The sequence below is a fragment of the Brachycentrus maculatus genome, unplaced genomic scaffold, assembly GCF_059751285.1.
Source record: "Brachycentrus maculatus isolate JH-2025_06_01 unplaced genomic scaffold, ASM5975128v1 h1tg000572l, whole genome shotgun sequence".
In the NCBI taxonomy this organism is placed as follows: Eukaryota; Metazoa; Arthropoda; class Insecta; order Trichoptera; family Brachycentridae; genus Brachycentrus; species Brachycentrus maculatus.
Genome location: NW_028281312.1, coordinates 41,810 through 59,802, shown reverse-complemented (window position 1 = coordinate 59,802; position 17,993 = coordinate 41,810). Strand labels below are relative to the sequence as shown.

The 17,993-nt window shown below is 34.6% G+C and overlaps 1 protein-coding gene across 7 annotated transcripts in view; it reads left to right on the top strand.

Annotated features, from left to right (window-relative positions):
* Window positions 1–17,354, top strand: part of LOC148301353 (uncharacterized) — a 91,200-nt gene extending 73,846 nt beyond the window's left edge. For 2 of the 7 annotated variants that reach the window (XM_088273406.1, XM_088273404.1), the window contains 2 exons: window positions 12,639–12,703; window positions 15,310–17,341. In XM_088273406.1, coding sequence (XP_088129532.1) covers window positions 12,639–12,666 — 28 coding nt within the window. In that variant the 3' untranslated portion in view covers window positions 12,667–12,703; window positions 15,310–17,341. Of the gene's footprint in view, window positions 1–6,696; window positions 6,730–9,175; window positions 9,313–12,638; window positions 12,704–15,309 lie in introns of all 7 variants that reach the window. The other 5 variants (XM_088273405.1, XM_088273400.1, XM_088273402.1 and 2 more) reach the window with 4 other exon arrangements.
* Window positions 17,355–17,993: the final 639 nt, after the last annotated feature.

Sequence of the window (17,993 nt, the reverse complement as noted above, 5' to 3'; positions counted from 1 at the left end):
TTGTATTGTTTAACTTACTAAATCTTAGGGATGAGCTTTTTAACATTTTATTTTATTTTTTTACAATATCATACATTGACCAAAAAATTACTAATACATATAACTGTAGAGAGTAATCTTATTAGCAAAAAAAAAAGTTAATTTTTACTGTGAAAACAGATAGATATATTTTACATTTTTCCCGCCAATTCATAGTATTATTTATTTCTCATGGGTTATCTTGATGGGCCTTTTCAACCTTCAACGTCCCAAGGACTCAATTCTAAAATTTAGAATTAGTTTCACATGCGGTGTTTGAAAATGATGCGGAATGCATGGAAACACGTGTCACAGTAGATTTTAAGAAATAGTGGTATTTACTAAGTATAACATTAATTAAAAAATTTATGGGTCTAAACTGGACGTCCGCCTCCGTAGTGTAATGGTCAGCACGCTCGGCTACCGTTCTGGAGGTCTCGGGTTCGATTCCCAAGGGGGGTAAAATAAATATAAGTGATTTTTTCACTGTAATATTTATTCAATATTACCATGGACTGGTACCTGAAGCGGAGGGCTGATCACCTTTCCTTCATGTGTAAACGATCAAGATAACACTGCGTTTATATGACACAGTGCCCTATGCACCATTGGGGTGCGGATGAGGGTTTTATTATTTTATTTATTAAACTGGACACAACAGAGAATAGCAAGTCGTCTTTGTGGGTAGTCGTGCCGCTATGCTAGCTATGGCGGCTACTTGCGATGTATTTATTTTCTCGTTTTTAGATACTTACCAGAGCTTACATTACAAAACTGATACATTTCACCCTCAACTATGGTCAATAAACGCAAAATTTAGGAATATTCACATTTTTCCCGTTTTGAAATCACATTTTCATATGGTGTACAAAATACATATTGCTCACTCCTTTCAACATCGTCATATATCAAAATTCGTCAATTTTCAGTTGTGCATGTTTTCGGAAAGTCCAGAAAATGTACTTTATCCCAGCAAAAGAGGCATATTTTTAACTTAATATTTACCCGCTACAGGGCAGAAAGTGTTGTTTTTGCATTTTGAAGAAAAGGTATTGTGTAATTTTTTTTTAACAAACTAAATATTTTTCAAATGGAGAAAAAACATTCAGGTTTTACCTTAATTTACATAATCTATATATATTTACATCTCTTTACTGTAAACAAAACATTTATTTTTAAATTCTTTCAGACTCTTTTCATTCTTCTTACATTCAGGCATCTCATCATACATTTTCAAACCCTTATACATTAAACAATTTTGCGACTCGGTTTTTATCAACAATGGCAGTCTTATTTTATCCATATTTCTAGTAATATGTTTATGACAATTTTTGTTCAAAACTATTTTATACTTAAAATATTTTTGTAATTTATCCTTAAAAAAAATATGTACAAGATCAGCATATTAAATTTAAGTCTCTTTTTTATAGATAACCAGTTGAGTTCTTCTCTCATTTTTCTATATTATTATATCTAGCTAATTATATTGAGACCTATTCTCAACGCTTTACCTTGTATAATTTCTAATTTATTTACATTTCCTTCATTTTCTAAAAATAATAATGCTGACCATTTTTACCATTATCACCATTTTTGACAATTACCTCCCCAAATGTGACATTTTGACCATGCTCTTTGTTACAAATGCCTTTATATCTACAATTTCTTTGGTATGATTTATTTTCTTCAACTGTGGTTTTCTAGATTTAAGGACACATTCCAGTGAATATATATGTCACATATTGAGGACACTGACAGCACTTGTGTGTACACTTTTACGTATGTAATATTAACGTAGCTAACACAACATATCACACATTCCCGAATCAATCTTTCCAAAGAATAAAGTCAGAATAAATTCTTTAAGGTGGGATATTTGATTGCTCGCAACGTAATTAAATTTTATGCTTAAAACACCGTTTAGGTATTGAAAAAAAAATTAAAATACAGTGGAACCTCTTATGATGAGCATAATTCGTTCCAATATCTCGACGGCCCCTACGTAAAGTACTCTATCTGCAAATCTGTTACTTTACAGGAGAGAGCTTAGAAGATTTTTTTCAACGTATTTTATTTTTATTAATTAACGGTTTTATCTGAAATTCCAAACTAGTATTATAAATTAAAAAACACGATAAAATAGGGGGTTAGTCAAGGGGCGGAGTTTGAAAACAAAGGATAAATGAAAAACAAAGTAAAAATAAAGTAAAGTGAAGTATTTTTTATTTAATTAACAGTTTTATCTGAAATTCCAAACTAGTATTATAAATTCAAAAACACAATAAAATAATGTATCAAATCGTTTAAAAACTTTATGCTTTGTCAAAATTAAGTCGCTAGCGTTTTAGGAGTTCAGTTCATTTTGAAAATTCGATGTAGATAGCGTCTTATACGCCTGAAAACTAGGCATAATTTATTTTATATATATTTTTTGTTTGTTTATATTTGTTGATAACAATCAGTTGATAACACAGACCAAATATCTCAAAAATTTGTTCGCCTCCTTAGTCTAATGGTCAGCACGCTCGGCTACCATTCTGGAGGTCCCAGGTTCGATTCTCAGGGGGGGTCAAATAAATATAAGTGATTTTTTCACCCTAATATTTATTCAATATTACCCTGGCTTGGTACCTGAAGCGGAGGGCTGATCACCTTTCCTTCATCTGTTAATGATCAAGATAACACTGTTTATATAATGCAGTGCCCTATGCACCATTGGGGTGCGGATAAGGGTTTGAATGAATGAATTTTTATAAAAAACAATTCCCATAAATATCTTCAAAAAAAATTATGCGCAGAAACACGTCTGGCTTCTCGCCCAGCCGATCGCTTACTGAATTGTGTGTTTGTGAGTACTTCCTTAAAGAACTTTATTCTTTGGAGATTTGGTATAACAGTAAACTAAACATATTGTATTTAATTTTTGGTATATCATTCAATATATAAAATGACATAATTATACACCTAACCTATAGTTCATGGGTACAAGCGGTATGTATGATATTCACAACCACAAATTCACTGCTTTTTTATAAGGGCTATATATTTCACTACAATACAATTTACTTACAAATCGTTTGTGGGCTTTATTTCATCAAGAGTTAAGTCATCATTTAGTATATTATTTTGAGAAATAAAAAGACTTTATTTTTTTATCCACTCACATTTTTATCAACAACCAACTAGTTTCGGCAACAACCTGTTGCCCTCTTTTGGGTTTTTTCAATTCAATTCAATTCAATTTATGCAATTATTAATATATACATTACGAACTAACATTTAAGGCGTATACATTAAATAAACAAATTAAAAAGTAAGATAGAATACTCTTGTCAAATGTGTAGAAGAATCCCGCTTTGGAAAACTCCTTCGGACACATGGAACAGATAAATACCCAATGTGATATTGTTCAACATAGCGGTAGCTCTTCCTACAGGCATAACCATCGGCAGGTTGGTTCTTTGTATAGGAATGTGAAACAATCTATGCCGACGCTGTCTTAGGTAACTATTGGGAACACACAGACCAATGCTCCGGATAATTTATATCTTATTTCTCAAAATAATATATCAATATGATCCACAAAGTTAATGCTTTCAATATTCAAAACATCATTTAGTCTTTAAAATGTCACAAAGAAAACAGTTGTAAGTCATGAAATACATTTATTTTGTATCTTCTTCTGTGTGCGTCATGTCAGGTCCCTCCGATTATCACTTGAGAGTAATTATCCTTGTCTCGGGCAGCTCTAAGCAGCCCTGATCCCCGTCCGATCTCGTATATTCCGGAGCCAGGAGATCTGCCTTCTGCCCACACCTCGTGGACCCTCCACTAGGTGCAATAGCTCGCACTTGTCTCCTCTCAGCACATGCCCCAGATAGGACACCTCCCGGACCTTGATATCAGTCAGCGACTGTCTCCTGCTCTTGCTCTTTGGAGCACATTTGCGTTGCTGACCATATCAGTCCATGGAATACGATGTAGCCACATTTGGAATGCCTCTAGTCGGTCCATAGTGCTGATCTTGAGGTTTTTTTTTTGGATAAAAATGAAATATTAACTTAATACTTTCACCATACTTTGGATTTTTCCCATAGATGCCACTAGAATGATATTTACTAACTGGAAAAAAAATGTGTCGCCCTGAATATGTTATATTCAGGGTGACACGTTATTACGCCTATATATGAATTTGTGTAATAATATGGAATGCAGTTTGAAAACCTCCAAAAAATTTCACATTTTAATATGTACTTCAGATTAAAAAGGAATATCTCTTTAAAAAAAAATTAATATCTAGTCTAGTTCAAAATTTAATCTTAAATAAATATAAGTTAAAAATTGTATATTAAATAAATAAAATTTCTAGTCTATTTCAAAATACTATCTAAAAATTTTCTCATTCAAAATTTATTGCCATTTTTCAAAAAAAGTCCTTTTATTGCAGATGTTTAAACTGTCCCCTTCACAGTAATAATTTTATTACAATTTGTACCCTACGCGAAAGTGTTAACATAACACTATCAATATGATCTAGTGACCTATGCTAAGTGTTCGCCTCCGTGATGTAATGGTTAGTGTGTTTGGCTACCGTGCTGGAGGTCCCGGGTTCGATACCCAGGGGGTGTGATAATAAATATTTGTGATTTTACACACTAATATTTATTTAATATTACCATGGACTGGTGCCTGAAGCGCAGGAGTGATCACCCTGCCTTCGTGTAAGTAAAGATCAAGATAACACTGCGTCAATATGATGCAGTGCCCTATGCACCATTGGGTGCGGATAAGGGTTAGAAGACCTATGCACCATATGGTATGACAACAGGGTAAGAGAAGGAGAAAATCATTCCTGTGAACCGATTTAAAGTTCATTTTTATCAAATTTTTATCAAACAAGTCATAACTTGCTTCTGTTTTCTTTGTATTCCTCATTCGTTCACGGCAAAAATGCTTTAAAAAAATTTAATATCTTTGTCATTCACTAACCAAATTGATTTCATTCCGCAATAAGTTTTGCTCATTTGGGAGAACAGGGTCACAATTCGAATCTCGCGAAATTTCGGAGTGCAGTTTTTAAAAGGTGTTTTGGAAAAAAAAACCGTTACGATTAAGGTGGAGACTGACCGGAGCATTTTGTCGTAACGTAACATGTTACGATGCGAGCATTCAGGCAGTCGGTACACCGAGCCGGGCGCTCCATCCATGGTTTCGGATGCTCGGTGATGCTCGCCACAAGCGATGTTACAACGTTATGTCACGACGATATGTTCCAGTCAGTCTCCGCCTTTACACACTGCAGCATTGCCAAGATTTTGTTCTATCTAATTATTCATTAGGTAAAATTCTAAATGCTAGTTTGTACGAAATCTTAAATTTCCTTAAATTATTCACCGACTTGTGACGTTGTTCTCCCAAACGAGCTATATTCAAACGATTTTTACAATTCAATATCTAAAAATCATTTTAAAATTATTGAATCAAGAAATACCTCGGAAAATCTGTTTTTATAATTTTTTAAACTATTTTTTAATATTGACCATTTTCGATATATTAATGTAAGAATCTGGATGTGTTTACGGGGTCTTTAAATGGCTGGTTTAAGTGATCGCTCTATACATTATGTAAACACTATTCTACCCATGATTGACCATGTTACTAGAGTAACCAGTTGTCAATTAGAATCAAAATTAAAATTATAATTTTAGAAAGTTATAAATACTATGGTTAAAATTTGTTAGTAGCTAAGCTAAGTTAGCAGAAATCCTCATCAATGCCATGTATTCCATATTATTTTTTGACATCTCATCAAAGATGAAGAAGCATATGAAAGTCTGGGCATTTACGGGGCTGACGACCGTCATAGGCTGGTTTGAGTGATCACTTTACACACGTGTAACATTCATCAATTCTACCCATTATTTGACAAACACACTGCTCAAATTCTTGGAAGTTCTATATATATATACATATATCGTAGTCATACAGGAGAAAGTGACCAAGTGCATTTTTTACAAAAAACGTGATCATTGACTGTTTGATATCTTACTAGCTTAATATTGCCCTGAAAAAAATCCCAAAGGATTTTAAACTTGGAAGTTTAATATATTGACTAGTTAAAAATGACTAACTGCATTGATGTTTATTTTGTTGCCAAGCAAAATGAACTTAAATGGCCCTCCTGAACATTTTACGTTTTGTTAGTTGGTCACTTTCTCCTGTACGACTACGATATATATGAACCAATTTTAAAACATTGTTCTTGAATCAGTAGAACTTCACTAGAGACATCTATTGGCGAGGTGAAAAGAAGCCTTTTATTGAGCAGAAACTCTTTTATTAGTATGTGAGGTCCGAATCCTGGATTATAAGCCCCGTAAATGCCCAGACATCCATATTCTTCTTCATCTTTGATGAGATGTCAAAAAATGATATGAAAAATACTCCTATAATTAGAGATATTCCAGATTTGTGAACAAGTATTTGGACACACTCAAAATGTTGTAAATACCATATCTGTTATTAAAAAAGAGTTTTTCAGGCAAAAACCCCAGACGGTTTATTCTAGGTATTTCTTGGTTTAAAACACGCTTCTATTGGTCGCTTTGAACAGCATTACTATCATGGAGTGTCGCCGCATCATTTAATAATTATGTTACATTAATTTTCGGTTGCCAGGTCTTTTACCGACAATTATTTTGGAAAAAAAAGGTATTTTAGCATAATATAAAAATTATTCTTTTCTATGTGTTCTTGTGTGCTTGTTTTTAGAATTTTATTTAAAGTTTGTAGATTTTAATTTTAAAAAATTACGGAGCGTTTTTCAGTCATCAATTCATACTCATTCGATCAAAAGCCTTCTGCTCTCTGCTGTTATCCGCACCAACGGTGCATAGGGCACTGCATCAGATACCTAACTTGGCTGTTGATAGCATCAGTAATCTCAAGAGATCAGTCCAGCATTTCAAGCTACGTACTTACGATCTGGTATTGCCTGGATATCTGTATTGCACTATCACCCGGTTCTAAGCCCTTAACACATTGTTGTCGGCCGGTTTTTTCATCAACCTCGACCCTTATCAGTATTCTAATTAGGGTCGTTTACTAATTACATGTAGCTTTAAACCCAATTCCCATCTGTACAATGTTTGCAGGCGTCTCTCGCGCTCTACCTAAAGTAAGCAAATAGAACGCTCGCAAGCGTCTCCCGCTCTCTACCAACAGTATGGAAAAGGACCCTAATTATACTCTGGCAGTCTGCCGCCCGACCCTCAGTATACTAATCACAAGTAGCCGCAACACCCAATTCCCATCTGTACAATGTTTGCAGGCGTCTCTCGCGCTCTACCTAAAGTAAGCAAATAGAACGCTCGCAAGCGTCTCCCGCTCTCTACCGACAGTATGGAAAAGGACCCTAATTATACTCTGGCAGTCTGCCGCCCGACCCTCAGTATACTAATCACAAGTAGCCGCAACACCCAATTCCCATCTGTACAATGTTTGCAGGCGTCTCTCGCGCTCTACCTAAAGTAAGCAAATAGAACACTCGCAAGCGTCTCCCGCTCTCTACCGACAGTATGGAAAAGGACCCTAATTATACTCTGGCAGTCTGCCGCCCGACCCTCAGTATACTAATCACAAGTAGCCGCAACACCCAATTCCCATCTGTACAATGTTTGCAGGCGTCTCTCGCGCTCTACCTAAAGTAAGCAAATAGAATGCTTATAAAGCGTCTCCCGCTCTCCACCAACAGCATATGAACGGCGCTTTTTAACATTTCCCGCAAACAATGTGTTAAGTGTATTCCCTGACTTGCAGTGCTTTATGCACCATTGAGTATAATGGGCAGATGAGGGCACAAGAAGGCTGAACAAAATACTCAAAAATTGCTCCTACAGAAAATAAGTAAATATATTTTAAAAATTAATTTAAATTTCCCTAAAATTTTAGATGTTTAATTCTTAAAATGGTGGATTAATTTTATAAAATGGACAAATTTGTATTTGTTCGTTCTTTTTCTTGGTGGTTAGCGCGCTTGGCTACCGCGCTGGAAGTCCAGGGTTCGATTCCCAGTGGGGTCTTAATAAGTATCGGTGTTTTTTCATTCTTGCATTAATTTTCAATCGCCCTCAACTGTACCTAGTGCGCAGGACTGATTACCTTGCCTTGAAAGATTTATTTTCAATTGGTCTGGGTGTTTGTGACATATTTTTCACATTTACCTTCCCTATCCTCACTATCCTACCTACAGACAAGCATCTATTACAGTGTTTCGCAAACTTTAATTAAGAAATTTTAGAGGTGCATATTTACCATATTATGGGAACATATTTAACATATCGCTCACTCCTTTCAAGAACATCATAAATCAAAAAAACTTGATTTTTCAGGAGAACGTTTTAAAAGTTTAAAAATATAATACAATGCATTAAAAATAAATATCAAGCCACTTATTGAACTTTTTACAGTGCAACAGATCTTTTTAGGTAAAACCTGAAGGTTTTTTCTCCATTTGAAAAATATTTAATGTATTAAAAAAATAATTAAACAATATCTTGTATTCAAAATGCTAAAACAACACTTTCTGCCCTGGAGCGGGTAAATATTAAGTTAAAAATATGCAGCTTTTGCTGGGATATATTACATTTTCTGGGCATTCCGAAAACAAGCACAACTGAAAGTTGTCAATTTTTTATTTATGACATTCTTGAAAGGAGTGAGCGATATGATGTTTAATGCGACATGTGAGCCTACTTAACTGAGCACAGGCAATCAAAATTTGGAGCAATTGTGTTATTTTCACAAAACTAGACTTTTTTCCGCGGCACACCAACTAATCGCCACGGTACACCAGTGTGCCGCGGCACACACGGAGCGAAACAATGATCTAATGGACGCTTTGCAGGTTATTTATTCCTTTTAAAAAAAATGCAATTATTTCAGCTTGCCAATTTGTAGGTTGTATAGTTTCTGCATAACATGGTCCAGTTTTTCTTTAACTTGTATGAATATGATATGGATTTGTCTGCTGTTGAAACTGAGCCAAGTGACTGTTACATTCTGAATCTTGAAATACAGAGTTGTACGAAATAGACCAACAGACGCCATCGCCACAAATTAATTTATGTGTTTTTTTCCTGTCCGGCGCTTTGTGAAGAGACGGCACCATAATGCCGCACCCTAATCCGTACATTTCATGGTGTTCCACCGTGGTCAGCCCCATGATAGCGTTGGAGGATATACAGGAGGAGGTTGCCAAATAACTGTCAACTTAGACAATGTAATTCAACCGTCGTGAGTTGTTTAAAAAAAATCTAGGTGGCGGAGAATCGGCTGTTTAAAACCTACTAAAAAAATATGTAAATTATTCATCAATTTCACGTAATTTTTAACAGTTTTCAAAATGTTTTCATACTCCATTTTGTCATATGCATATCTGTAAAAATATCTGTCCACCATGACATCTCTTTATTTTTTTCATTATTCTCAAAATTCTTCATTCAAAAGTTCAAAAGTTATTCAGTTTTTCAACCCTCGAAGTGCCAGATGATATTATCATTAGACTGATCACAGCGTCCGCCTGCGTGGTGTAATGATTAGCGTGTTTAGCTACCGTGCCGGAGGTCCCGGGTTCGATTCCCAGAGGGGGAGGGTGAAAATAAATATTGATGATTTTACACTCTAATATTTATTTAATATTAGCCTGGACTGGTACCTAAAGTGCCGGAGTGATTACCTTTCCTTCATGTGTTAAGGGTTGAGATTACACTGCGTTTATATGATGCAGTGCCCTATGCACCATAGAATTAAATCACAGTGGGTCGCCAATATTTTACATACATAAAACAGAATTATCATTTTTGTGAATTTTAATATTGTATATTCACAAAACGAGGAACATTCTGAAGACGTGGCAAATATGTGCAAAGCGTGTCTTTTGTGGCGTCGTCATTCACTCAGAAAAATACGACAAAAACTTTTTTTTAAATGTCAGGGTTGTCACATCTTCTTCAAACCCTTATCCGCACCTGATGGTGCATAGGGCACTGCATCATACGCAGTGTTACCTTGATCGTTAACATATGATGAAAAGGTAATCAGCTCTCTGCTTTGGGTACCATCCAGGGTAATATTGAATATTCCCCCTGGGAACCCAACCCGGGACCTCCAGAACGGTAGCCGAGCGTGCTGATCATTACAATAATGAGGCGGACGAATGCTCATAATGCATGGACAGTAAATGATGTATTATAAAATCATTTTAAATTTAGCAAAGAAATATGTTATAAGACTTAATTTTAAAATTATAAGACGTAATTTGAGAAAAATAACAACCCGTTACATATCGCTCGAGACATATCGCTCACTCCTTTCAAGAACGTCATAAATCTAAAATCGGCAATTTTCAGTTGTGTATGTTTTCAGAATGCCCAGAAAATGTACTATATCCCAGCAAAAGCGGCATATTTTTAACGTAATATTTGCCCGCTACAGGGCAGAAAGTGTTGTTTTTGCATTTTGAAAAAAATGTATTCTTTAATTATTTTTTTAAATATGCTAAATATTTTTCAAATGGAGAAAAAACCTTCAGGTTTTACCTAAAAAGATCTGTTGCACAGTAAAAAGTTTAATAAGTGGCTTGATATTTACTTTTAATACATTGTGTTACATTTTTAAACTTTAAAAACGTTCTCCTGAAAAATCATCTTTTTTTGATTTATGACGTTCTTGAAAGGAGTGAGCGATATGTGGACTGTCATGCGTAGCTTTTAGGTTGATCTCTGTAAAATAGATAATAGTAGGAAACTGTAATATCATAGTACTTAGTCATCATCCCAACAGATGTCTCTATGTGTTCCATATTTTGTATGAATCCAATACGTACTAGAAATGATTTAAAAACAGACGTAAACTTGAGAGTTTTTATTTGCTGATTTTAAGTTTTCTAGCTACAGAGTGAGTAAATTGTTTAAGACAGCTTACCGGCTAAGGAAAAAATCATTCATTACTTTATGATCATTCATATATTAAATGTTAAATCAAGCACTGATTTTTTTAGTCTACTAAGTTATATTCTGTCCGCCTCCGTAGTGTAATGGTCAGCACTCTCGGCTACCGTTCTGGAGGTCCCGGGTTCGATTCCCAAGGGGGGTAAAATAAATATATGTAAGTGATTTTTTTCACTTTCATATTTATTCAATATTACCCTGGACTGGTACCACCTGAAGCGGAGGGCTGATCACCTTTCCTTCATGTGTAAACGATCAAGATATCACTGCGTTTATATGACGCAGTGCCCTATGCACCATTGGGGTGCGGATAAGGGTTTTATTTTATATATTTTATATAAGTTGTATTTTATTGTGAAAGAAAAACATAAAAATAAATTTTGTGACAATTGTTTCGCCTAGTTATGGCATTTTCAAACGAATGCCATAACAAGGCGAAACATTTGCCACAAAATATATTATTATATATTTTTATTTTTTTAAATACAATTTTTAATTAAAATTTTTACATAGTAAATACCACTTTTTCTTAAAATCTACTGTGACACGTGTTTCGATTCATTCCGCATCATTTTCATTAACACCGAAAATGATGCGGAATGCATCGAAACACGTGTCACGGTAGATTCTAAGAAACAGTGGTATTTACTGAGTAAAACTTAAATTAAAAATGGACAGATTTTTACCACAAAGTGACTGCCGAATCGATTAATGAAATTATTTTTCTCCAATTTATGTAAATAAATCAATAAAATATCTTTAATGTTTTCATTCATGTTTTATTAAAAATAATCTGTTATTTTATATAAAATACAACTTAATTATAATAACAAAACTCTTATCCGCACCACAACGATGCATAGGGCACTGCGTCATATAAACGCAGTGTTATCTTGATCTTTTACACATGAAGGAAAGGTGATCAGCCCTCCGCTTCAGGTACCAGTCCAGGGTAATAATATTGAATAAATATGACAGTGAAAAAATCACTTATGTTTATTTTACCCCCCTTGGGAATCGAACCCGGGACCTCCAGAACGGTAGCCGAGCGTGCTGACCATTACACTACGGAGGCGGACAACTTAAAATACAACTTGGTAGACTCAAAAAATCAGTGTTTGATTAAAACATTCAATACATAAATTAAAATGGAGTTCTGCAAATTAAACACCAAAACTATAAAAAAAACATTTAAAAATAATCATTTATTATATTTTTGTCCGCCTCCGTAGTGTAATGGTCAGCACGCTCGGCTACCGTTCTGGAGGTCTCGGGTTCGATTCCCAGGGGGGGTCAAATAAATATAAGTGATTTTTACACTGTAATATTTATTTAATATTACCCTGGACTGGTACCTGAAGCGGAGGGCTGATCACCTTTCCTTCATGTGTAAACGATCAAGATAACACTGCGTTCATATGAAGCAGTGCCCTATGCACCATTGGGGTACGGATAAGGGTTTTATTATATTATTATATATTTTAATCACTGTATTTGAAATAATACTTTTTCTTGTCAACAGAGGGCCGCATCAGTGTTGAATGTTCAGAACACATTTGTGTATTGGATCTGGTCATTTGTTGATAATCTGTGTATTTGTGTCATCCTCAGGTCTTTGCTACCGGTACTGAACGAATGATAGTCAGTCCGCGGTTGGTGTTTCACATTCGGTGGAGGTATTGTGTTTGAACAAGCTTTGTGTGTTGTTTTTATCTTTCGATGTGATTTTTTTGTTTATATTCAGACTGTATTTTTGTCGTTGTGTTTTTCGTAGAATTCTTTGAGCTTTGTGCAAATATATAGTGGAGTGCACAGAGAATTAGAGGCAGTAGGGGTAGGTAGTAAGTTAAGATAGGTACTACTTAGTAAGGTAGGGTAGGTACTGGCTGCGTTTTTATATGTCACGCGGGTAAGTTAGGATAGGCACTGCTTTTCTGCCTATACGGAGTGCACACCCCTGCGTATTTATATATATGTGTCGCCTAATTTCAAAATCCGCCAGATCCATGTAAGTCAATTTTACAAAAAATACAAAATTCTCCGGGTATCATTTATGTTTCAAAGATTTGTCTATATTTAGATGTAATGTCCGCCTCCGTGGTGTAATGGTCAGCGTGTTTAGCCACCGTGCTGGAGGTCCCGGGTTCGATTCCCAGGGGGGGTGAAAATAAATATTAGTGATTTTACACTGTAATATTTATTTAATATTACCCTGGACTGGTTCCTGAGCGCAAGAGTGATCACCTTGCCTTCATGTAAGTAATGATCAAGATAACACTGCGTCAATTCGATGCAGTGCCCTATGCACCAGAAGGTGCGGGTAAGGGTTATAAGTAAGTAATAAGATAAAATATTATGAAATAGAGAATTTTCCCCTTTTTTTGGATTTTTTTTCAGCATTTAAAAAAAAAACAAGTCACACAAACTGATAATGACGTCATCTTAATTTTTGACCTATCCCCGCTCTCTGATTGGCCGATATGGGTCAGAAGGCAAGTTTCATGAATATAGCGGAATTTGAAACACAACGCTGTTTTTAAGTATTTTTTAGCAGGGTTTTAAATATTTTAAACAATTAAACCCCCAATTGGCTTTCCGATACAGTATTTATTTTTAAATCTTATAAAATTGGATCTGGCGGATTTTGAAAGTAGGCGACACACACATATATTGTAGTCATACAGGAGAAAGTGACCAAGTGCCTTTTTTTACAAAAACGTGATTATTGACTTTTTGATATCTCACTAGCTTAATATTGCCCGGAAAAAATCCCAAAGCGATTTTAAACTTGTAAGTACAATATATTGACTTGTTAAAAATGACTAGCTTCATTGATGTTTATTTTGTTGCCAAGCAAAAGTGACTTAAATGGCCCTCCTGAACATTTTACGTTTTGTTAGTTGGTCACTTTCTCCTGTACGGCTACGATATCGTAGCATGCTTATATGATGTGCATGCTAATTTTTGGCTTTGTTTGGTTGCATGACTTTTGGTTCTATGCTATAAAACTGTTTCTTTCTCGTTTCACTCATCTTTGATCTATTATCTCATACTATACATTTATATATCTATATTTTTTTATCTTATTATATAAATAAAATTATAAATGTTAGTTTGTTCAAAACCTTTAATTTTTTTTAATTATTCACTCATTGTCCGCCTCTGTAGTGTAATGGTCAGCACGCTCGGCTACCGTTCTGGAGGTCCCGGGTTCGATTCCCAGGGGGGTCAAATAAATATAAGTGATATTTTCACTGTAATATTTATTCAATATTACCCTGGACTGGTACCTGAAGCGGAGGGCTGATCACCTTTCCTTCGTGTGTAAACGATCAAGATAACACTGTGTTCATATGAAGCAGTGCCCTATGCACCATTGGGGTGCGGATAAGGGTTTTATTATTATTTTATTATTATTCACTCATTGCTGTGAAATTTTTGATACAATGTTGCGTTAGAATACCCCTGTAAATATCTATATAAATGAATAAAAGACTATGTTGATTTGTCAGTTTATATAGTTTATATATCGCTCACTCCTTTCAAGAACGTCATAAATCAAAAATCGACAATTTTCAGTTTTGCACGTTTTCCAAATGCCCAGAAAATGTTCTATATATCAGCAAAAGTGGCATATTTTTAACTTAATATTTACCCACTACAGGCCACAAAGTGTTGTTTTTGCATTTTGAAGAAAAGGTATTGTTTAATTATTTTTTTGAAATATACTAAATATTTTTCAAATGGAGAAAAAACCTTCAGGTTTTACCTAAAAAGATCTGTTGCACAGTAAAAAGTTCAATAAGTGGCTTGATATTTATTTTTAAAACATTGTATTATATTTTTAAACATTAAAAACGTTCTCCTGAAAAATCAAGTTTTTTGATTTATGACGTTCTTGAAAAGAGTGAGCGATATGTTAGTTTGTTCAAAATCTTTAACTTTCTTAAGTTACTCACTCATTGCTGGGAAATTTTTGACACAATGTTGCGTTAGAATACGCCTCTAAATATCTATATAAATAAATAAAATTCTATGTTGATTTGTTCAAAATCTTCTAAAATTATTCACCGATCCCTTTAAAATATTGATCCCCTCAAAATGTTGTAGACTTGTTGTAAGATTACATTATTTTATATTAGGTTAATTTTTTTTTGCATTTTTTTGTTGCTTGTGTTATTTTTTGAACAGGATTATTTTTGAGTTACGTAAGCTCTTTAACCTTCGACTACGGGACATTCATAAGACATTATTTTAATATATTTTTTTGTAATAATTTCAGACAGTACATTACCTCTCCATACACGGACAAGAACATCAGGATGCTGTGAGGCGTCGCGTCGCCACCTGCAGATATTTTATAAACGTTTTTTGGACAATTGTAGACATTTTTTACTCTTTGTATAACTATATATTAAATATGTATTTTTTAATAGTCTGGCAGTTTCAGAATCAGACGAAATAATTTAAATGTCGTTTGGTTGGTTTTAAATTCTGAACGGCCATTTGCGTTCTTCAACATGATAATATGTGATGATATACTTAAAATTCCTGTGAGGAAATGAATCAGAGAATGTGAGTTAGATTCGTGAACAGCTGATGGTGTATTAGCTATTAGCTCGAATGTGTAGCTATGGCCACTTGCGGTGTATGGCATTTACTATATGCATAATACAGATATGGCCACTTGTGCTGTATGACATTTACTATTTGCATAATACAGCTATGGCCACTTGTGGTTTATGACATTTACTATATGCATAACACAGCTAAAGCCACTTGTAGTGTGTGATAATTACTATATGCATAACACAGCTATGGCCACTTGTGCTGTATGACATTTACTATATGCATAACACAGCTATGGCCACTTGTGATGTATGATATTTATTATACGCATAATACAGCTATGGCCACTTGTGGTGTATGATATTTATTTTACGCATAATACAGCTATGGCCACTTGTGGTATATGACATTTATTATATGCAACACACAGCTAAAGCCACTCATAGTAGATGACAATTACTGCATATAGACGCCTATAGCCATTTACGTGGCCGTAGCCTTTACACACAGCTATAGCCACTCATATCGTATAACATTCACTCCACATGCGCGGCTATAGCCACTCACGGTACATGACATCTGGTCACTACTCACGGCTATAGCCCTCACAGTGTGCAAAGTCCACTCGCACGCCGGTAATGGTCCGAGTGATCAAGGACCAGTTTTACGAGTGAATCTTATCTTGAGCTGAATTTGAAACTGCCCGACACTATACTGTAGCTTAGGCCAACAATAAACTAAGAGCAATAATGCCGAAACGCCTGATATATGGAAATTTTAATTAGAATATAAATTTTAATACAAAATTCTGTAAAATAACCGTGATATATATGCAGGATGGTACAATTAATATTGATGGTTCTTAGAGTGTTATTATGGACATGTTGTATTGGCGCGTGACAGAGAGACGTCTCGCGTCGGCCATACGCTCCATCTAGGGAGCCAATATGGAAAAATAAAGAAGATTACGGGCATTTATGAAACGACTCATGTCAAAACCATGTATTATAATTGATATCTCATTGTAGATGAAGAAGAATATGGAAGTCTGGGTATTTACAGGGCTCACGACCTGTTATAGGCTGGTTTAACTGATCACTTTATTCACATGTAACAAATTCAATTTCGAGATAGATAAAGAAGAATATATTTGGTTATTTTCAGAGCTTGTGTCTTTCATATGCTGTCAAAATCATGCCGATCCAATCTAGTGCCCTATGCACCATTGGGCGTGGATAAAGTTCAGAAGAAGAATAATAATACATACATTAATATGGTACCATTTGCTTAACTTTTGGGCATTTCATAATGTATTGTTATCTAGACATAGACGAAGAAGATGGAAGTTTGGATATTTTGCGCGCCTCACGACCTGTCATTGGATGGTTTAAGTGATCACTTCATACACATAGACATTCACCATTCTATCCATGATTGATAATTATATTTTTTTTTTTGACCTTGGTTGTTTCATTACAAAAATCTATAATAATGATCTAAAAACTGTCAATACTTATTGCAACACCCTGTATTTTGGACTGCAAATAATCTATATATACTTCACACTCGTAAGTAATAGTATGACTTATAAAAAAATCACACACAAGCAATATTTTGAGTACATTCTTCACTTCTCTTCAAATTCTCACCAAGATAATGTAAAACTCGCCTCCCGCATAAGATGTGTTTAAAAGTGGGCTTACGATAAGTGAATAAAGTTACGAGTCCTGCGTATAAAATGACAATACTTGAAAAAAATTGATGCGCTTGTTTTCGATTCAAAATCGCCTGCAGCCGAATCTAGGCCAACCATTTTCACACTTTGTAATATGTACTTCGTAAATTAGACTAAATAAAAGCCGTGCTTACGATCCCACTTCACTCAAACAAATTGATATTGATCAAATCACATTAAAATGCTTGTATTGCTGCAATACAACAGTAGACTTTGTAATCTGAGATATCGTTCACTCGTTTCAAGAACGTCAAATATCAAAAATTGACAATTTTCAGCTGTGCGTCTTTTCAGAATGCCCAGAGAATGTACTATATCCCAGCAAAAGCGGCATATTTTTAACTTAATATTTACCCGCTACAGGGCAAAAAGTGTTGTTTTTGCATTTTGAAGAAAAGGTATTATTTACTTATTTTTTAAATATACTAAATATTTTTCAAATGGAGAAAAAACCTTCAGGTTTTACCTAAAAAGATCTGTTGCACAGTAAAAAGTTCAATAAGTGGATTGATATTTATCTTTAATACATTTTATTATATTCTTGAACTTTAAAAACGATCTCCTGAAAAATGTAGTTTTTTGATTTATGACGTTCTTGAAATGAGTGAGCGATATGTATGAAAAAGTATATGTATTTTACACCACTTTTTGATGTTTTAAAG